The sequence below is a fragment of the Mustela erminea genome, chromosome 7 (genome assembly GCF_009829155.1).
Source record: "Mustela erminea isolate mMusErm1 chromosome 7, mMusErm1.Pri, whole genome shotgun sequence".
Taxonomy (NCBI): Eukaryota; Metazoa; Chordata; class Mammalia; order Carnivora; family Mustelidae; genus Mustela; species Mustela erminea.
Window position 1 is genome coordinate 104,874,259 of NC_045620.1, and position 22,474 is coordinate 104,896,732.

The 22,474-nt window shown below is 48.7% G+C and overlaps 1 protein-coding gene across 1 annotated transcript in view; it reads right to left on the reverse strand.

The window, feature by feature from the left end:
* Nucleotides 1-15,510, reverse strand: part of FBLN7 (fibulin 7) — a 47,993-nt gene extending 32,483 nt beyond the window's left edge. Inside the window, exon 1 of the mRNA XM_032352762.1 lies at nucleotides 15,051-15,510. Within this exon, the coding sequence (XP_032208653.1) occupies nucleotides 15,051-15,128 (78 nt within the window). The 5' untranslated portion in view covers nucleotides 15,129-15,510. The remainder of the gene's footprint in view (nucleotides 1-15,050) is intronic.
* Between the last annotated feature and the right edge of the window lie 6,964 nt (nucleotides 15,511-22,474).

Here is a 22,474-nt window from a genome sequence, read left to right on the forward strand (position 1 = left end):
CACCCACCTTGTGGAAGGCAATCTGCTTTACTCAAGAGGGGTTGAGGCTGATCACACCTAAAAAAATACCTTCACGGCAACATCTAGATTCTAGGTGTTTGACCAAATATTTGGGTGCCACGCCCTAGCCAAGTCAGACCTATAAAATTAGCCACCACAGTCCACCAGCTGGAACCTCCTTTGGAGACTCTGGACCCCTGGGGTGCTTAGGGCATTTGGGAATTTTAGGCTGGCTGTCCCGCACTCTCTATTTATACCCCAACTCCCCTTCTTGTGGATCTTTTATAATGACCACGGGAGAGATGCCGACAGAGGGAGCGCGGAGCCTGGACTGTAACCATACCTCATGCCGGTAACTCATTAGATGCTCACGACAAAGTCAGGATGTGGACAAATTATCATACCCACTTTACAGGCCACAGTGACGGTGACACGTCCAGGATCCAAACCCCAGCATGCTTTCCCCAGACCCTGATGGGATGGGGTGGCTGCGTCTGCCTTAGAGAGGGGTCCACGCAGAGCCACCTCTGTCCATCTCCTGACGCCTCTCAGCTTACAGCGCCCCCTGCTGGCCCTGATGGCAGCCTTCTGCACGCACTCCCAGCCCACCTCATCCCTGGCCAACTGGCCCCCCCCTCAAAGCGTAAAACAACCTAGAGATAACTGGTAATCCCTGTTACTGAGCCTAGGATCTGAGTTCACGCTAGATGACCCAGCAAATGAATGGACGAACTGAGGGAGTGAAGGCGTGAACTGAGTGTGAGCCCGGGACAGTCGTGTGCATCTCACCACCCAGACCCACCTTATTCTTCCACCGGTTTGCTGCCCAGCTAAGTTTTGTCCAGTCGCCAACCTTCACCTGCAGACCTGGTTGAACCTTACCAGCATCGGCATTATCTTTAGCAGACACGACGCCCAGGCCAGCGAGGAGCTCAGTTCACACACACACACACACACACACACACACATATCCACAGGACCGTGCGTGACCACAAGTACACACACACACACACACACACACACAGAGCTGTGTTGCACAACCAGCCATGGTCTCCTGCTGGAGCCCACCTGGTATACAGGCCCTCCCCTCACCTCTTGCCACAAGGTGGGGACTTCAGAGCCTAAGAAATGGGGCATGTTGTGCCAAATTTAATATAGTGCACATTTCATTCATTCCATAGTCACGATTCCACAGGTATTTACCTCATCCCCTACGTCATGTCAGGCACTGCTGTAGGAGACAGAACCCTCTTTATTTCCGTTAGTCCGCCTTGCAGCCTCAGCAAGCGGGTGCCATTATCTCCATTTTACAGATAGAGAAAGTGAGGCTAAGGGACACCCGGGGTGGATGGCGCGGCTGCCTTGGGTGCCACGCTGCCTCTGGAGGCCATTCAGAAAGCATGTTCTGCCTCTTTCTTCAGCCTCTGGGAACCAGGATTAGGGGCTCAGAGAAGGCCCCCTGCTGGTCTGCTGGTGGCCACTCTCAGCCCCACAGGCTGTCCCCCGGCACACACACAGACCCTTCCAGGAACGTTCACACAGGCTTAGTTGGCTGCTTCCGTGTGTGGCACACATGGGTGTGCATGTTCCCACATGACCCAAGATTTATGAAAATTGCATCTGGGTTTTACTGGAAAACCGTGTCTCCTGTGGTTGACTGTGAAGAGGGGGAGGAGAGAGGGCAGAGCTGAGGGAGGGCCTGAAGCCAGCAGGCAGCCTGGGCAAAGCTAATGGCATGGATAAAATGGCTGCTTTGAACTTGGGCATGGTGGGAGGTTCGGAATCTTGGGAGTCATCACTCTTGGAATGATAACTAGCCGGGATGGAGGGTGAAGGCTCAATAAAAGATGTGCTATGCTTCTGGATCTTTCTACACCCTCCAGTGAACAGTTCCAGGGGTTTCTGGGTGGGTAGGCACCGGCGACACTGAAATGATCCTGCACTGGCCCACGGCATGTGTCCCACCTGTTCTCCCTGTGTCCTCACCCTCCCCCCTATGATCCATGCTTCCCAAGGTCAGAGATCAGAGCCAGATTGCATCACTTCCTTGCTTAAACCCCGCCAATGGCTCCCCACCTACGGGAATGAGGCCAACTCCTGACCATGGAGCTGACAAGACTGTATTCCTTCCCTACCTGCTGTAACAAGTCAGCATAAACTTGACAACTTATTGCACAGCAAAGAAAACAGTCAACAAACCAAAAGACAACTGACAGAATGGGAGAAGATATTTGCAAATGACATATCAGATAAAGGGCTAGTGTCCAAAATCTAGACCATATGAAACTCAATATCCAAAGAACAAATAATCCAATCAAGAAATGGGCAGAGGACATGAACAGATATTTCTGCAGAGAAGACATCCAGATGGCCAACAGACACATGAAAAAGTGCCCAACATCACTCGGCATCAAGGAAATACAAATCAAAACCACAATAAGATACCACCTCACACCAGTCAGAATGGCTAAAATTAATAGGTCAGGAAACGACAGGTGTTGGCGAGAATGTGGAGAAAGGGGAACCCTCCTACACTGTTGGTGGGAATGCAAGCCGGTGCAGCCACTCTGGAAAACAGCATGGAGGTTCCTCAAAAAGTTGAAAATAGAGCTACCCTATGACCTAGAGATCGCACGACTGGGTATTTACCCTAAAGATACAAATGTAGTGATCTGAAGGGGCATGTGCACCCGAGTATTTATAGCAGCAATTGTCCCCAACAGCCAAACTGTGGAAAAAACCTAGATGTCCATCAACAGAGGAATGCATAAAGAAGATGTGATGCACACACACACACACACACACACACACACACACACACACAATGGAATGTTATGCAGCCATCAAAAATTGAAATCTTGCCATTTGCAACGATGTGGATGGAACTAGAGGTTATTATGCTGAGTGAAATAAATCAGTCAGAGAAAGACAATTATCCTACGATCTCAGTGATTTGAGAAATTTGAGAAACAAGACCGAGGATCATAGGGGAAGGGAGGGGAAAATGAAACAAGACGAAACCAGAGAGGGAGACAAACCATAAGAGACTCTTAATCTCAGGAAACAAACTGAGGGTTGCTGGAGTGGAGGGGGGAGGGAGGAATGGGGGTGGCTGGGTGATGGACGTTGGGGAAGGTATATGTTATGGTGAGCGCTGTGAATTGTGTAAGACTGATGAATCACAGACCCGTAACCCTGAAGCAGATAATACATTATATGTTAATAATAATAAAAAACAACAGCTTAAAACAACATGAATTTATTTTCTTATAGTTCTGTAGGTCAGAAATCGGACATGGATCTCACTGGGCTAAAATCAAGGTCAGGGGGCACCTGGGTGGCTCAGTGGGTTAAAGCCTCTGCCTTCGGCTCGGGTCATGATCCCGGGTTCCTGGGATCGAGCCCCGTGTCGGGCTCTCTGCTCAGCGGGGAGCCTGCTTCCCCCATCTCTCTGCCTGTCTCTCTGCCTACTTGTGATCTCTGTCAAATAAATAAATAAAATCTTAAAAAAATAAAATAAAATAAAATCAAGGTCAGGTTTACTGGTTTCAGGGATGAGAATATAGACCTCTTTGGGGACTATGACTCTGCTTACAGACCTGATCAAGCCCAGCCACTGCCAGCTGTGCCGAGATTGAGCACCCCACTCTGTCCACTGAACTCCGGTATTTGGACCTCCTCTGAATCTCTCCACATGCCTCAGGAAGCTCGTTTCTACCTCAGGGCATCTGCATTGCTCTGCTCAGAACATCTGCCCCTGGTCCTCAGAAGTCAGGTCCTGTGCTTCCACTTTCCCTGAGAAGTCCCCTCTCGGAGAGCACCTGCCTGCTCAGTGTTCAGTAGCCTCCTGACCTTCCTTCAAAAGAGCACCCCAATTCAGTTGTCTGCCTTTGGATACTTTTTCAGTTTTATCTTGTTTTCCTCTCCCTGCTTGGTAAGCTCCATGACAGCAGGGCCTGTGTCCTCCTCAGCTTTCCCTCCCCTACCACATACTGAGCACTTACAGTGAACACGTTCTCTGAATGGCGTTTCCTCATTACTACAGTCCTCGAGATGTGTGTGTGTCTCTTACCCTCAGTGTTCATAGGAGGAAACGGATTCTTTAAAGGCAGAAACTTGCCCCAGGGCACTCAGCCAGGAAGAGTGGGAGCCAAGACACCGATCAGGTACTGTGAGTCTTTTCCACTTGCTATAGTGCCTGGGACCCTGCAGCCTCCCCAGGCCGGAACAACACTGGGCCCGGCAGCAGAATGGGTTCTCAGGACATAGTTGTGGAATGAGCACAGTATCTTATGTGTTAGCGTCCTTCTGGGAGGGTAAAATCTTGAATCAGGCAATCAGACAAAAGGCCCAAATCACAGGAGCCCCTGAGGTGATACCAACATACTCCGAGGATTCTCACTTGCTTTTATGTTTTCTCACTACAGTGTAAATGACTGCTACTTCTCTGGAAGCAGCTTCTCTTTGTTTCTTTTTTTTCTCTGATACTACAGACACCCCTCCCTTCCCTGAACTCTGCGGTGCTTTCCCTTTCTTCAGAGAAGCTGGGAAGCATCGATGCCCTCGGCTCCCTGGGCCATGTGCCCAGTTACAGCTGATGCTCTCTGACTCCAGCCCCTCCTGCGGAGATGGGGGACACAGCCCAGGTGTGCAGAGGGAAGAGTTCCTTTGGGGCTTGCAGGGTGCCTCCTCTTCTGTTGAGGTTCTAGAGGTACATTAATCTCCAGAGTAAAGAGAAATGTCTGAGTCACTGGCCGAACCAAAAGGCCGCAGGGGGCCCACACACAGCTTGGGGGCTTTGGAGTTGCCTGGAGTTGCCGCTAGCCTTTCCCCAGCTCTCCCCAGGATTTGATGTGTATACCTGTCGTGTCTCCATCTTACGTGGAAACCCAACCCCAGGATGAGTGGCTTGGGCCTTGCTTCCCATTTAGCCTCCCCCCAAGGGAGATTCAGGTGCCCAGACTGCCAGAGGGGCCCACATCTTCCCACACACAAGGAAAAAAAAATGATTACTTCCTTGAGGTATAGCTTTTATTTACTGGAGTGGGTAGATGTGGATTCTGTCAAAGTATAGGGACTTATTTTTTCTTTCATGAAAATGTAATGGCCTAATTTTAGGACCTAGGCAGTTACCGAAAAGCATGGAAGACTCTGGTTGGGGGTTTGAAAGAATGTAGAAAGTTCTACCTGCCCCAATGTTCCCATGTCCCTTCAGGCTGCACGAGCCTTGAGAAGGTTGGCAGCTGTCCAGCAGTCCCGTCACTGTCCCGGCGGATCAAGGGAGTGACTAGCACACTCAGGCTTCTGTCAACAGTCTGGAGACTTCGGGAGCACGGGCAGCTGGCTGGGAGGCAGGGCTGGTGGCCATGGAGGGAGGGCTGGTGTCCAGACGGTGCGGGGAGCAGCTGCGCAGACCAAGATGGTCTGGTCTGCCTGGAATTCGGTGTGGTGTCAAACACGACTGCTCCTCTGGTGTGAATGGGCCTGTCCCATTCTGTCCACACTGTCCCCGCTGTCCCCACTGTCAATACCTACTACCCAATACCCACTTCCCACTACCCTTGGGGAGCGAAGGGGCCTCCATTCTTCTTTGTAATCAGGACTATCCTGGATAGGACTTGAGGCCCATTCCTGAAGGTGCCAGAGAGAGGATGAAATTGCTGGAGAAGGCCCAAGGTGCCAGGAAGGCCTCTCTGTCCCCTGTCCTCACTGCACACCTTTGCCTGGAGTACATCTCTGGGTGACTCTGTGGGAAGGTTGACAGAAACAGCTACAGTCCACCCCCCACTCCCGCTCCAGCCATCCCCATCATCCGCAAGGAGACTGTGTGGCTGGCCCCATAAAGATGGAAATCTGGGCACCTTGGTGACTCAGTGGTCATTTAAACATCTGCCTTCAGAGTGGGTCACGATCCCGGGGTCTTGAGATGGAGCCCCATGTAAGGCCCCCTGCTCATCGGGGAGCCTGCCTCTCCCTTGGTCCCTCTGTCCTGCTTGTGCTCTCTCTCACTCTCTTGCTCATGTTCTCCCTCTCATAAATAAATAAAAAAATCTTAAAAAAAAAAAAAAAAAGGTGGAAATCTGTTTTCTCGCCTCCTGGATCTACGCTGGCCTTGTGACTTGCTTGTGACTTGCCTTGGCGAACAGAATTAGTGGGAGCGAAAGACCAGCTCCAAGGCTGGATCTGGATTAGCCGTATTGTCTAGTTTCTGTATCTGATGTTTTGACATCTGGGGCCTTGCCGACTTGGCTCGGACTGCCCCTCTCAGGGCTAGCACACTCCTAGAGGCAGCAAACCCCCAACACCCTGCCCCCACCCCCAGCACAGCCAACGAGTCCAGAATCATTCCCCTGCTTTCTCTGGCTCTTGCCTGTGTGAGGCACTAACACCCCCTCAGCCTCCCCATCTCTCGCACTGCCCCCCTCTAAAATTAGTCAAACTAGCCAATCCCAACTTGGCTAGCCTCTTTACCCTGTTTCACCCCTTCCTTCACCATACCTGGACAACTCCCAAATCTCAGGTTCTTTTTTTTTTTTTTTAAGATTTTATTTATTTATTTATTTATTTAGAGACAGGGAAAGACAGCACAAGGAAGGGCAGAGGGAGAAGGAGACACCCCGCTGAGCATGGAGCCGGAGGTAGGGCTCCATCCCAGGACCCTGAGATCATGACCTGACACTTAAAGGACTGAGCCACCCAGGGGACCCAGGCCAGATTCATTTTAGAACATGATCTCTAGAAGTCTCGTGCATTGTGCGCAGCTTCAGCCCTCTACCACCACACCATGGGAAAAGGCCAGGCTAGCCTGCTGGAGAAAGAGAGTCTGTGTGGGCAGAGCTGAGAGATGCATCCCACAAGCCACCCGAGACCAACCCGCCCTAGCTAATGTGGCAACTGCCCACAGATGGAGGAGGGTGTCAGCCCCGAGGGGCCGGATCTGGAGCAGAGCAGCAGAACAGCCCAGCTGAGCCCAGCTCCACTTACCTCACTGGACTGACGAATTCAGATCCAGGACAGCTCTTTCAAAACCAAAAGCAGGGTCCCTGTCTGTTTTAATCCTGGCACCTGGGCTTCTGGAGGCACCGAATACTTGTTTTGTGAAATCTGGGTCCGTTCACCCCCAACCCCTCCACACCCTGTATCTGAAAGTGGAGCGTTCCTCGGAAACCTTTTTGTAAGCCAAAGTGGGGTAAAGCAAAGATGCAACTACCATTAATTTATATGGAAGTTTATTTGAATTTCCCCAGACAAAGCACAGATGCTCCCAGACCCCATTTGGCGGCCGGAGGCTGAGATGCTGAGTGCAGTTTCCGGGGGAGGCGCTGGGTGGCGCCACTCTCGCCGCTCGCTGTGCGGCCGCGGCTTTACCCGCTCGCGGCAAAACTAACGCGGATCGCTGTTTTTGCTTTGCGCCTTTTTTCATAAAAGCGAAAATCCTCTTGGGATTTCCTTCGGAGAGCGGGAACGGGTCCTCATGTAGGTCCTCCTTAAAAGTGAAGTGACCCCATGCAAACTCTCAAAAAGTGGGGAATCTGGATGGCTTCCCGTGTGCCTGTCGCTTCAGCCCATCCCCATGCATCCCTGCAGACACCCCTCGTCAGTCGTGGTGTCCTTCCACTCTGAGCTCTGAAGTGACCAACGAGCCCTGTCAGCCTAGACGCGGGGCAGGGCCCGGCGATGGACCCGAAGCAGCAGCGCCGCTGACCGGGCTGAGCTGCCCCCCGCTCTGCTGGGGACAGACAAGCTCCTCGGGTTTTCCGCCTTTGACCCTTCATGCCATTCATCGCAGACCAAGGACTCCGCCTCGGATCCCCCCTTCCTGGACTCAGTCAGGAGGGGACAGTGGTGGGGCAGCGGTCCTCCCCTAACTTCTTACTGCCCGTGGCCGTGCTCCCCACGAGAGGATTCCGCGGCCACTTTCCGGGGCGCCTCAAGACCCCCATGGACAGCCTGGGGATAGCGGTGCTACTGCTGACTGCTTTAAAGGGTCGGTGTGGAAAAATGGTAATAGCTACAGTAGGAAAGTGGTCTGGGAATGCCTAACGATTGCAAATTAAAACATCATTTTCCTGGGGATGCGTTCAAAAAAACAAGGGAGGAAGCCAAGAAAGAGGAAGAGGTATGATCTATAAAACATAGACTCCAGCTCAGAAGAGCAGGCAGCCAAAGTCAGGGTCAGCGGGACTGGGGAATACAGGCTCCAAGGGAAAGCAGCCCGGACAGAGCGTGGAATAGTTAAGAGCTAGAAACCACTGTGCTTATGTATTCAACTGAAGGCAAAGAGGGAGAAACTTCAAGACAACCACAGAGTTGCACAAGAAAGAGCGTTAATCCTAGTAGACTATTTGGCTCTGTGTGAACAATGGAACAGAGTATCTATCTGTCATCACAGGAGACTGGCTGTTCAGAATGTGGAGTAAACTCCAGGGCATTCAGAAGCAGTTGTCTCAAGAGAGAGAGAACTACAGATCAATGTTTTGAAAGCCACAAACTACCAAAACTTACCCAAAGAAGAAAGCTAACCCAAACAGTTCTGTATCTGTCAAAGAAATTGAATTCATAGCGCAAAACCTTCCAGAAAAGAAGTCTCCAGGCCCACATGATTTCATTGGTAAATTCTACCAAACATTTCAAGAACTGACAAATCGTACACAATCTCTTCCAGAAAACAGAAGACAAAGAACACTTCGCTCATTTTATGAAGCCAGCACTACCCGGGTAACAGGACCCTGCAAAGACGGGACCAGGGGTCAGCAAACATTATCTGCAGAGGGCCAAGAAGTACATATTTCCTTTTTTGAAGCCCATATGGCTTCTGGTGCAACCTCTCAAGTCTGCAATTGTAGGGCAAAAAGCAGCTGCACAAATATATAAATATATGGGTGTGGCCAGATTTGACCATGGGGGCAGGGGTGGGGGTGGGGGTGGGGTGGGTGCTGGATGTGGCCACAGGGCCACAATGTGCAGACCCTATACCGATGTCCCTCAGGAAAACAGGCAAAAATTCTCACAAAATATTAGCAAATGCAATCCATAAATACAGAGAAATATATATATAAATAGAGAAATAAAGCCACAACCAGTTAGGATTATCTGGGACTGCAAGGCTGGTTTCAAAATAGAAAATCAACCAAGGTCGGGGCACCTGGGTGGCTCAGTGAGTTAAGCCTCTGCTTTGGGCTCAGGTCATGATCTCAGGGTTCTGGGATCAAGTCCTGCATCTGGCTCTCTGCTCAGCAGGGAGCCTGCTTCTCTCCCCCCCCGCCCCCCACCCCCGCCTTCCTCTCTGTCTACTTGTGATCTCTGTCTGTCAAATAAATAAATAAAATCTTAAAAGAAAGAAAGAAAGAAAGAAAATCAATTGGTCATCCATCTTTTTAACAGACTGAAGAAAAACCACTGGATCATATCAATTCAAGCAGAAAAAAAGCACATGACAAAATTCAACATTCATTCATAATACTCTCCCAAATTATGTTTTGAAAGAAATCTTAACTTGCCAAGTGACATCTATAAAAAACCTACACTTAACGTAACCCTCCCCAAAACTGAATGTTTTCTCCCTAAGTTCTAGAACAAGGCAAGGATGTTCACTTCCCTATTCAACATAGTACTGGAGGTTTCGGTCAGTGTAATAGGGCTAAATAAATAAACCAATGGCACATAAATTAGCATGGAAGAGATTAAACTGCCCATATTCACAGATGACACAATTGTTTATGTAAAAAACCTAGAGAGAATCTACAAAATAAAAAATAAAAACAAAACTCCATAATAAGTGAGTTCCACAATGTCACAGGATACAGGGTCAACAAAGAAAAATCCATTAGATGTCCATATACAAGGAATATACCACTGGAAATGAAAATTTAATAAAACAATACCATTTAAAGGAGCTCCAAAAATGAAACACTTAGGTATAAATCTAACAAAGCATATTTATTTTTAAAAATTTTAAATGTTGATGAAAGAAATCAAAGGTCTAGATAAATGGACAGATGTATTATGTCCACAGACTGGAAGACCCAATATTGTTAAGATGCCAATTCACCTCTAATTGATCAATAGCATTAATGTAATCCCAATCAAAATTCCAAAAGAATTTCTTGTCTAGAAGAAATAGACAAGCTAATTCTAAGATTTTAATGGAAAGGAAAAGAAACTAGAATAGTCAAAACAATTTTGGAAAAGAATAACAACATCTTAAAACCTACCTGATTTGAAATCTTACTAAGGAATTACAGTAATCAAGATAGTGGGTTACTGGCAGAAATAGTCCTGTACCTGCATGACGAATTGATTTTTGTCAAAGTTGTGGTGATAATTCAATGGCAACTCAACCATCTTCTCAACAATGTTGGCACAGTTGGAAATCTATATGCAAAAAGCAATCCCCAACAGAAAATTCACACTTTGTGCAAACATTAACTCCAAATAGATCACAGATCTAAATGTCAGAATGCAAAACTATACAAAAAATTGGAATAAAATACAGAAGAGAAATTTCAGGACCTGGAGCGGGGCAAAGAGTTCTCAGACTTGACATCAAAGGCATGATCCATAAAAATTAAAAAAAAAAATGATCAGTTTAGATTCACCAAAATTTAAAATGTTTGCTCTGGAGTGGACAAGCTACCGACTGAGAGAAAATATTTCCAGTTCACATACCTGAAAAAGACTAGTAATGAGACTATATAAAGAACACCCACAACTGAACAGTAAGAAATTAATCCATTTCTTAAAGGGGCAGACACTTTACCCAATAGACCACTCATGGCAAATAAGATTCTCAATATTAGGCAAAAAAGATTCTCAATTTTAGTAGTCCTTAGGGAAATGGAGATGAAAACCATAATAAGATACCACTACATACCTATCAGAATGGCTTGGAAACAAACCAACCAACCTGACATTATTAAGTGGTGAGCATGTAGAGTGACAGAGTCTTTTTATCCATTGCTGGTGGGAACGTAAAACGATGCAACTAATATGGAGGACTGTTTGGCAGTTTCTTACCAAGTGAAGTTTACATTTACTGTATGACCCTGCAGTCTCACTCCTAGATATTTGCCTGAGAGAAATGAATATTCGTATTTACTCACACACATAAAAGCTGCATGAGAATGTTTATAGCAGCTTCATTCGTGATCACCAAAAAAGAGAAATGACACTAGAGGTGTCCACTCCGTTCAGTGGGTGAACCAATGCACAGACTGTGGTACACCTAGCCCACAGAATCTGATTCCGTCACACTATGAGTAAAATGACTGTGCAGACCTGGAACAACACAGAAGACTCTTCTCTTCTGCATTATGCTAAATTTTAAAAAGCCAGACTCAAAAGGCTATGAGTTTGTAGATTCCATTTGTATGATATTGTGGAGAAGACAAAACTATGGCAATGAAGGACAGATCAGTTCTGGGCAGCGGTGCAGTCTCCTGACTGTGGGGGCGGTTACCACATATGGAACATAGTTCTATGCTACAAATCATGGCAATGTGTTCCAAAAACTGGAGGTTTTCTTCATTCAACTGTAAAAAGCCAATGGGAGAAGCCCACCAAAAGAATGAACCTCTAATGGTAGAATTTGAAACCCTGTGACATCTGTTCACAAGGAGAAGTTTTGGGGAAGGGAAAGCCTTCTGAACCACCCCCCAGGCAAGGAGGAAGCTGAGACCCTGCCTTCCTTGCCCGCCTAGAGCTGTTGTGGGGAGGAGAAGGGGGGGTTGTTGCATTTCCCTTTCTCGTCTCCCCAACAGGGCTGTTTCTCTTCCAGTGGGAAGGCCACAGAGTGGGCAGTACTTTTAAGAAAGGGCCCCCATTTGTGGGATCCCCACGCTGCTCAACCTGCCCTCCTTCCTCAACACCACCTGCTCCCATCCAGCTAATCACAAAACCACTGCAAAGTGACTCAGGACACTGGCGCTGACAAGAGGGACAGAAGTGGAACGCCACGGAGGACGATGGCAGGAGAGGGGATGATACTGTCCATTCCCATGAGACTACTGCTCCAGACTCTTCCAGAAAGCAGCCTCCCCCTATCCTGTAACACACACACACACACACACACACAGATATGCACGCACATACACACCCCGTAGCAAACACAACCACCCATTCATGCAGACACAGTTATACTCACAGGCCCTGGCACACAGACACATGCACACACTCACAGACACACACCTATCATGCTTCCTTGGACTTACACCTAATGGAACAAAGTGAGCACATTTCCTGGTTAACAGAGGACCCCCAGTGGGGGCTACTATGAGGAAATCCCACTGCCTAGAGCTAGAGGTCCTTGGACGGCCATGGACTTTGCCCATCTCCCTGAGGCAGCCGATGGTCCCATGAGTGCCATTTACTCTCCAAACACCGGCTGCGTCTCCACCAGCCAGCAAGCCTAATTGTTGGGTTCAAGAGCCCCAGGCTCATCATGTGTTCAGATCAGGTCAACTCCAGCTATGCCACAGCCCCTCAGGTCCTTGTGATCCCAATTCTTTGTCCACTCTGAACCACGCCCCCTTGGCCCTTTCCTAGGTCTGCAGCTGTCTCATGCACCTGTCTGATTCAAATGACTAGGGACACTTAAAAAAAAAAAAACAAAACACTGATGCCTGAGCCCCAACCCAGACCAGCTGAATCAGATTCTCTGGGATAAGGCTGGCATCAAGATTTCTAGAAGATTCCCAGGTGACATGATGTGCAGCCAAGGTTTACCCTGAGACCGCCCAGCTCTGTCCTGCTCAGAGAAGCACCAGCATGACCACACTCCCTTCATTCTGCTGAACTCCAGCTATGTGGGGTCCCTGGGTAAAAATCCCAGATATGGTCCCTGGCCCTGGGGCCCTGTAGTGGAGCAGACAGACAGTAAATTCAAATTCTACCAGAAGAAACTATTACAAATGTGATCCTATTCCAGAGCCTTTCATGGAACCAAAATAGGAAACACAAGGGCAGGGAGGAGACCCATTTAGCATGGGGTTGGGAAGGCCTCTGCAAAGAGGTGCTTATTAGAGCAAGGACCGGAGACATGAGAAGCAGCCCAGTAAAGAGTGTTCCTGGGGCCTTCTTTATGGTTTACCTATCAGGCTCCCCCAGGTAGGGCCTGGGTGGGGGTGGCCCAGAGACTTTGGATGAAGGACGCCTTCACAAGAACTTTTTAAACCAACTTCTACAGACAATCCCTTTTGTTCCCTTGCCCCCTCACAAAGCCCAAGGAGGCAGGGACTGGGGACCAGAGCCTGAGAGCGCTCATTTTCTGCCTCTGCAGCAGCCATAGACATCTGAGAGCTGCCAGGGTCCCTGCTGTTGTCTGGGCAATCTGGAGATGCAGTGGCAGAGCCAGGGACCCAGAATCTGCTGGTACGTCCTGTCCATTCTCCCACTCTGAGGGCTCCAGCTAGATGTGCCCACCCTATGCTTCTGGCCTTTGCCTCTGGGCCTGGTGTTTTGTTTTGTTTTGTCTTCTGCAAAGTGGGTGGGAGATCCCTTGCTCTGTTGGTGGTATCGCGTGGCCTCAGACTAGCCCCTGCTGCCTGGTGGCTGAATGGCTTCCTGCTGACAACTTTTTTTTTTTTTTTAATTTTTGTAGAAGATTTATTTATTTATTTATTTATTTATTTATTTATTTATTTGAGAGAGAGGGAGAAAGCGCATGCATGCAAGTGGGAAAGGGCAGAGGGAGAGCCACTTAAGCAGTTTTGCGCTGAGCACGGTGCCCCACCCAAGGACGATCTCATCACTCCGAGATCAGGACCCTGAGATCACTACCTGAACCCAAATCAAGAGTGGGGCCCTTAACTAACTGCGCCTCCCAGGCGCCCCCACTCCCAACTTCTGCACTCACACCACCCACCTCCGGTCTCAACTGCGTTCTCCCTGCCTGGAATTCCTTCCTGCACCCCGGGGGCTTCTAGGTGGCTGTGAGTGTGCCCGCCTGCTTCAGGAATTTAGACGATAAACCAGTGTCGGCGGGGAAGGGGGAAATGTTTGAAATCCAAGGAGAGGGACTGAATTTTCTCTACTCCTTGGCCATGTGACCTTAAGTAAGTCACAATCCCCTTGGGCCTTCCTTCTCTCCTTTGCAAAATGGGGATGACAGTGCTCCCCACCTCATAGGGCTGCTCTGAGATTTAAGGGTGTGGATGACGCTTAGCCAAGACCCGGGCACTCATGGGGCTTTCAGTGAGTCAATGCAGGCTTTCCTTCTGCCTCCGCCACTGGTACCGCTTAGGCTGGTGATGCTGGGCCGCGGGCCACGCCAGCCACAGGGGAGGGGTCTCCCGCCGCCAGGGCCAGTCTGGCGGTTGCTGGCTCAGAGTTCAGCAATTCCAGTTCCACCTTCCACCTATGGGAAGATGTATTTATATCTGCATTCTTATCTCAGTTTTAACCATCGGTTCTTACTGGTGAGTATAAAAAGTGAATCTGGTCCAATAAATAAACCCAGTGAGACTCCAACAAACACAAACGGCAGGGAGAGAAAAACGAAACGGCAAGCTGTCTGTCGGGGTGGGCAAGAAAATGCAATCCCAAATCTAAGGCCCCCTAAGCGCGCGATGCGACGGCTTCAGAGACCTCCCGGCCCGCGTCTGCCTGCGCAGCGCAAACGCAGCTCGCCGACTCCGCGCGCGCTTAAAGTCGGCGGCGGTGGGAAAGAGGTTTCAGTTAGAAATTTGAATGTTGGGAGCTGGAGGGCGGGGACAGTCTCCACCCTCACGGGGTGACCAGGAGCTCCAGGGGGGAGCCCCACCAAAGCCCGGCGTCTCATACATCCCAGGGACACCTTCCTCCGACCCACGGTCGTCACGCGGAGCCCTGTCCCCCGCGGACCGAGGCTGTCGCCCAGACGGCGCCGCTGGACCAGCCCGGGTCTTCCCAGGCGCCCGGATCGCGATGCGGCTCAGGTGACAGGCTGGGGGGGGGGGGTCCCAGGAGCCGCTCCGCTCTCCCTGCCCAAGCCTCCAAGCGCCGAGCCACGAGCCCAAGTCCTTGGCGTTGCCTACCCGGCGAACCGGACGGGCGAGAGGCGGGAGGGCACTGACCTGGGAAGCCCGCGACGCGGGGCAGGCGAGGAGCAGCAGCAGCGGCAGCAGGAGCGCGCGGGGACAGCTGGGCACCATCTTGCCGGTGGGAACCGCGCGGCTGGGGAAGGGGAGACCCCGCCTCGGGCCGGCCCACGCCGCGGCCCGGCAGCGGCTGGCGCAGGGAGGGCGGCGGGAGCCCCGGAGCGCGGCGGGCGCCGTCTCGGGTCCAGGTGCGCCGCGCGCGGGCCACGAGCGTCCGCAGCCGCCCGCACGAGACAGCCCCGGCGAGGCGGGGAGGCGCCAGCCCCCGGGCCGAGGCCGAGGAGGAGGGGCTGCCCGGCCAGGAATGCGCCTGGGAGCGCGCCCAACCCGCGCGGCTCCCCGAGGAGGCCGGGCGCGACGCCGAGGACGAGCGCGGGCATCCGGAGGGCCTCGCGGGCCAGGGAGGCCGAGGCCGCGTGGCCGGTGCCCCGCACGCGCGCCCGGCCGCCAGCCCACCCCGGACGGGCCGCCCCCGGCCCTTGGCCGTCCCCTGGCCCCGCTGGGGAGCCCGAGACGCGCGTCGCCGGCCGGGGGTGGCGGAGTGGCGATCCCGCTCCAGCTCGGCGTTCAGAGAGCAGCACCGGCCCGGCCGGGAGACGGGCTTCCTAGGCTAGACCAAGTTCTCCATCGAGTGGACAGTGCCCTTCTCAGTCATGCTAGTGGGGAATGAGAACACACATGACGGGGACCAAGAATCTCCTCTCCTCATTGATAATTCTCCCTTCCCCAACCTGAAGGAGGAACTCCATTTAAAACGAAGGCCAAGGCCGGGTTATCAGATGCCTTGGATGCTTTGCTGAAGTCGGTGGGAAATCCCGCTGGGAAGGACAGACACGAGTGGTCTGAAGTCCCCTGCATCCTGGGGCTGTGGAAGGAATCAGATGACTTCAGCCCCAACCTCTTGGAAAACATTATTTAAGTCCTTACTGGAGAATGTTTTCAGAAGGCAACACTGCAGATGTCATGGTGCACACCAAGTCTGGCCAAGCCTCAAATCTATTTTTCCTTTCCGCATTTCATTTAGCAGAGCCCACTCAGAGCTCCAGGAAGGGAGCTCAGAAGACTGTCGTCTCAGACCAAGAGTTCCACTGGAAGGCAGAAAGGAAAGTTGGAGTCCCCTGGAGAGCGAGGGTGTGGTGAAGGCTGGCCACCTGAGCATTCATTATCCAGGAAGTCCTACTGTGCTTCTCCCTCCGCTTTCCTGTCACAGGAAGTAGAGCGGGGCCATGTAATCTCAGTTTGCACTCCTGGAGACTGGGCAAAACCTTGCTTTTCCCAGTCCAAGTGGAGGGACCAGGCAGCGGTGGTCCCAACCCAGGAAGCCTGCGGAAATTATGCTTTTCTGCCTCAATCTATCATGTGTTTGCCCTTGATGCCAAAGCCAGTGCTCCCTCAGCCTCCGTCACTTACCCTTCTCTCTCCCTCCCACTAATGAAAGATTGGGTTCTGGCTGGTGTGGCTGTGTTTCGTGTGTATTTTATCCCACCTCCTGTTTACATGGTGACCTCCCCTGGAGGCCAAGACTTCGCAGCCTGCTTCTGGCTGTGAACTGGGAGCCAGACTTTGGCGCATGGAAGGAAGCGTTCTTTTTTTCCTCTCTTGCCCTCTCTGTGGATTCCTAAGGCTGAATCTGGGCATGGTTGAGTGAGTTGCCCACGGTATGTAAACCCCAGACTCAGGCCTTTCCCAGAGCTGTGCTGTCTCCAGCATAGGCTACCTTCCTAGCACCTTTCACTTAAATACACATGTCCAGGATTTCAGGAATTTAGTTAGAGTTACAGAATTTTTTTCTTCTGTGTTGTCTTTTTCCTCTCCTCTCCTCCACTCCCTCCCCTCCCCTCTCTTCTCCTGTCTCTCTCTCCCTCCCTTCCTCTTTCTTTTTCTATTTTTTAAGCATTTCTGAATTTCAACAGGGATTTTTTTTACCCCCTATCTACTAATTTGTTTGTTGCTCTTGTCCTATGGCCATCTTCCATTTAGTGCTTGGTGTCTGCTCTGAATTAGCTTTCTAAGGTTCCACTGCCCCAGCAGTACTGCCCCTTTTCTCTCTGTCTCCAACTGCCCTTGACCCAAAGGGGTCAAGGCAGCCCAGAACCCATCAGGGCTGTCTGAAAGCAAACTGTGAAAATAAGCTCAATGTGCTATATATTTGGGTCTCCAAAAACCAACCTTTGACTTATACAAAGTGGGTCCATCCTCTATATGACTTCTTCTGTTTCCTCTATGTTTAGTTTTCAAGAGAACATTCCTGAATGTCAGGGATTGCCTGGGCTGGGGGGTTGGGTATCCACACATCTAAAGAAAATATTTTTAAAGTTTTTTGACAGAATCAATGATCATCTTCTGGGATCAGTGTTTTTGCTGATACACTTGTGTTCCCTGTGTAATGTTGGGGTGGAAACAAGAAAGGAAGATTTGCTGCAGAAATCTGTTTAAAGCCCAATCAGAAGTAGCACTCAGCCTGAAACAACCATTCCAAAGCTGTCCTGTAGGGTTCTCTGTCCCCTGTAGTGTCCCACACCATGTTGCTTGCCCTGTGGGGTTCATATGCTTATTTTTTGCCTGTTGGCTCATTTGGGGTTGCTTCTCTCCCTTTCCCACCTTCACCCCTTATCTGTGATTCTAAATGTCATCAGCCTCCCCCCACCCCCAAACACCAACAAAGGGTCCTGGGAACAAAGCCCAGCATGTTAGCCTGACCCAGCATAACCAGGTAGAAACAGGGGTGGGGGGTGATCTAGAAGGAGTGCAGTGATGGTCCAATTCACTCATTACACAAAATTTTTTTTGAGTGCCACCTTGGGGCACAGCCCTGCCAATTTGGGGCACTACAGCATGCTTTCACACTACATCAAGAAAGTGAACGAGAAGCTTGTTCTTTGAAATGATTAACCGGGGTTATAAACCAAAAATATATTGTCTTTTGTAATTATCTACATAATTACCTTTACTGGTATCACTTATGGCTTCATTCCAGTTGCCGTTTAGTGTTATTTCATTTCAGCCTAAAGCACTCTCTTTAGCATTTCTTGTAGGGCAGGACTGTTAGCAAAGAACTCTGGTTTTGTTTCTCTGGGAGTATCTTTATTTTTCCTTCATTTTTGATGGATAGTTCTCCTGGATATTAAATTCTTGATTGATGGGTTCCCCCCCCTTTCACTACTTTGGATATGTCATCCCCTTGCCTTCTTGCCCCCATGTTTTCTGATGAAAAGAGAACTTTTAATCTTATTGAGTATGCCTGGTATGTGATGAGTCACTTTTCCCTTGTTGCTTTTAGAATTCTGTCTTTGACTTTTGCCAGTTTGATTATGATGTATTTCAGTATGGATCTGTATAAGTTTATACCACTTGGAGTTTGCTGATCTTCCTGGATGTATAAATTAATGTTTTTTTTTCACCAAGGTGGGGGGTTTTCAGCTGTTATTTCTTCAAATATTCTTTCTGCCTCTTTCCTACTCTCCGCTCTTTCAGATTTTCCCATTATGCGTATATTGATGTGTTTGATGATGATCCACATGCCTCAGAGGCTCTGTTCGTTTTTCTTTTCTCGATTTATTTGCTATCCCCCAGACTGACTAATCTCAATTTACCTATATTCAAGTTCACTGATTCTTTATTCTGCCTAATTCAGACTGCTGTTGGGCTTCTAGTAAATTTTTCATTTCAGTTACTGTACTCCTCAACAGAAAACTATTTCTATTTACTATTTGGCTCATTTTTATTCTTTAAAAAAAAATTTATGCATTTATTTGACAGAGAGAGAGATCACAAGTAGGCAGAGAGGCAGGCAGAGGGGGAGGGGGAAGCAGGCTCCCCACTGAGCAGAGAGCCTGAGGTGGGGCTTGATCCCAGGACCCCGAGATCATGACCTGAGCTGAAGGCAGAGGCTCAACCCACTGATTTAAAAGATTTAAAAAACGATTCTTAAAAATTTTTTTTAAAAGATTTTATTTATTTGACAGACAGAGATCACAACTAGGCAGAGAGGCAAGCAGAGAGAGAGGGGAAGCAGGCTCCCCGCTGAGCAGAGAGCCCGATGCAGGGCTCAATCCCAGGACCCTGGAATCATGAACTGAGCCGAAAGCAGACGCTTAACAACTGAGTCACCCAAGTGTGTGTCATAATTTTTCTTTGTGTGTGTCATAATTTTTTGGTGAAAACTGGATAAAAAATGTGGCAACTCTTGAATTCAGTTTTTTCCCTCTTCCCAGGGTTTTTGTTGTTGCCGCTTGTTGTGATGTTTATTTAGTGACATCTCTGAACTAATTCTGTTAACAACTCTATCTTCTAATACGTGGCCATTGAAGTCTCTATTCAGTTATCTGGTGGTCAGCTAACTACTGGACAGGATTTTCCTTAAATTCTTGGAACCAACAAATCTCCTGGTGTTTATCATGGTGCTTGTGTGTAGGGTAGGACACATGTTCAGCTCTCATACAGCCAGTTTACAAGTCTAACTTAAACTTCACTTCCTGCTTATACTCTGCTGTGCAAAGCCGTACATAAGCATGTGGCCTTTTAGATTCCCAGAACTACACTGGAGCTTTTCTTTTTAGTTTTACCTTTTGAGGCTTTTGGTTAGTCTATTGTTTGCTTCCATTGTTATTTATTGCCTCGGGCAGCAACATTGGAACACTTCACCGAGAATATTTTTTAACAAACTTCCCCAAGGAAGAGGTTTTTAACACTGGGCAAGCTCTGGCCCAGGTCAAATAAAGATAAGGCTTTCTAGTTGTGAATTCCAAGGAATGAATGCCCCCTGCAGAACTGGGAATGTGGGCCCTTAATTTAGAAGGCCACTCTTATGCTGGGCAACAGGGTAGGGGAGTAGGACAGATGGAAGGGAAACTTGGTGTTCTTACTGAAATTCAGGCATTTTATTCTTGAGTAAATTTTCCTTAGGTTGCTGCAAGACTGGTTCATTTCCAGAGTTCTGAAAGTTAATTCTGAAAGTTTTTATGAGATTTTCAGTTATTGTTATTGTTATGAAGGGACAAACTTCCAGAGGTCCTTAGTCCCTCATTATCTCTGACGTCACCCCCACATCATTTTTGTAAGCAGGCGGTTTACTGGGTTGGACTCAAGTCAAACTTGGTCCCGTGTTAGCAGAAATCTCAGTTCTACTTTCTTGGCTTTGGAAGGGGTAGCGTGGCGTCTGTCCCACACACGCATCGTCCAGGTTGAGGATGTGATTTGGGAGGTTTCTCTTCTCTTTCTCTTCGCGGCTACTGCAGTTCAAATCTCTGCCTTCTTCCAATTCAGCAAGGAAAAGATCAGGGTTTATATCCAGGTTTAATCTTTATATTTGACAAGAACTATGGTCGGCTAGTGGTGAAAAGGCCCTAAAAAAATGGGGAAATCACCCAGTGTAGTCCCCTTCATCCAAGTGTTGTTGAGTCCCTTCCTATGCCCCCCTGCTTTGTGTCTGTTGCCAGTGTCTTCACGTAGTTGTCATTGAAATTTTGCCTAGAGTTGTTATTTGTAGGGAAGTTTGGTCCTATTCACAGATCTCGAAATCCACAAATGCATTTGATAATAATATAATTCATTGATTATTTTTTTCTGGGGATGGCAGTGCTCTTTGTGTCCACTTTCACAAAGCTTTTTTTGTTTGTTGGTTTTTGTTTTTAATTTCATCTCTAAATTTGTTTAATGGCATTTGGAAAGTAAATTAAAGAAAATTTTAAAGGCAAGATTTACAGACCAGAAGTCTTCAGAGGTATTACTTTGGCACCATCTGCTGGAGAGCTTTTAAAAGTTTTCTGGTACATCAACTTCCATGCAGTTTCTTACAACCTTTTCAGTGTTTTTCAGAGTGTTTTATATTGCCCAAATTATTTACATCTGAATTCAGTACCATACCAGCTTATATTAATAGGAATTTAGCAATGGTAGTAAATAGTAAAAAGTAGTTAAGTAGGGGCGCCTAGGTGGTTCTGTGGGTTAAAGCCTCTGCCTTTGGCTCAGGTCATGATCCCAGCATCCTGGGATCGAACCCCACATCTGGCTCTCTGCTAGGCGGGGAGCTTGCTTCCCCCTCTCTCTCTGCCTACTTGTGATTTCTGTCTGTCAAATAAATAAGTAAAATCTTAAAAAAAAAAAAAAAAGTAGTAAGTAGTAAATCCACTACCACTTAAGGGGCAATAGCTTGCCCTGGGAAGCTGCCATTGGAACACATGTAAATAAGTCTTGGAATGTGAGTTTCATATGGAGGACTTTAAGCCAGCTGGGTCTCTGTAGCCTCCATGACAATCGCCAATGCGTTTTTTGGTAACGTCGCTGTGTTGTGAAGGCCTGAGCACCAAGCACTTTAGATACATGACCTTAATCCTCTAACCAGCAACCACATACCTCCTCCCTGCCAGGATTTCATAGAAACCCTTTGAGCGTTAACACCAATATTATACCAGCTTTCCATTCACCAGGAGGGTGACTTTGGACAAGTCGTTTAGCCATGCTCAGTCTGTTTTCTCATCTATAAATTCACAGGCTACACCCACCTTACTGACTACAGACACTGTGATGGTTAACAGAGCCTGCCACTCTGTGAGCACTCCCAACCCTCCCTAAACTATCAGCACTATTACTACAACAGATGTCCTTTTCCTCCAGGGAACACCCATCTTGGTCACTGCCGAGGCTGGGAGAACGTCCAAGAATGTTCTCCATGTTCCATCTACTCACTTGGGGCAGGATGGATTTTTATTTTACAATGGATTAAGCTGTGTTCTGAGACCATGCGCATTTCTAGATTTTCTGATAATCATATAGTCTACTACGGACTATCACTTTTTAGATATTTCTCCATATGTTTACCTTAGAAAATAGAAAGGCGTAAGTTTTTGTCTTCCTTGTCCACTGCTCCCAAAGAATCTGTAGCAGGAGCCAGTAGCTGTCCCCCCCCCAAATCCATCCTCTCCTTCACAGAGTAGAATAGCAGGCAAGCGTATGGCTCTTATTTCCTAGATGCCTGGCAGTTTGTGTGGCCCTGTGAGTGCCCACGGAATATGCTCGGAAGTGATGAGCAGCACTTCCAGTTTCACCCCATAAAACTCCCTAGTCTGTCCTTTCTCTTCTGTCGGCTACATGGAGATGACTGGCCCTAGTTGCTGGAGGGCCCACCAGAGAGAAACTTTGGGTCCCTGAGCCATGTGTGGGGGAAGCTTGTCTTGCCCACCTCTATACCCACGCCAGAATTGTTGCATGACCAGGAAATGAACTTCTTTTTGTCTTAACCTTCTGAAATGTTGGATCACCTTGTGACCACTGCTTAGCTAATTCTAAACATTAACCATGAATGCCACTGTGGTCCATTTCCACTCAATCCTTTCTCTACTTTGTGGTCTCATGGATAGTTCACAACAGTGACTTTGTATCTTATTTCTTTTTTTTTTTTT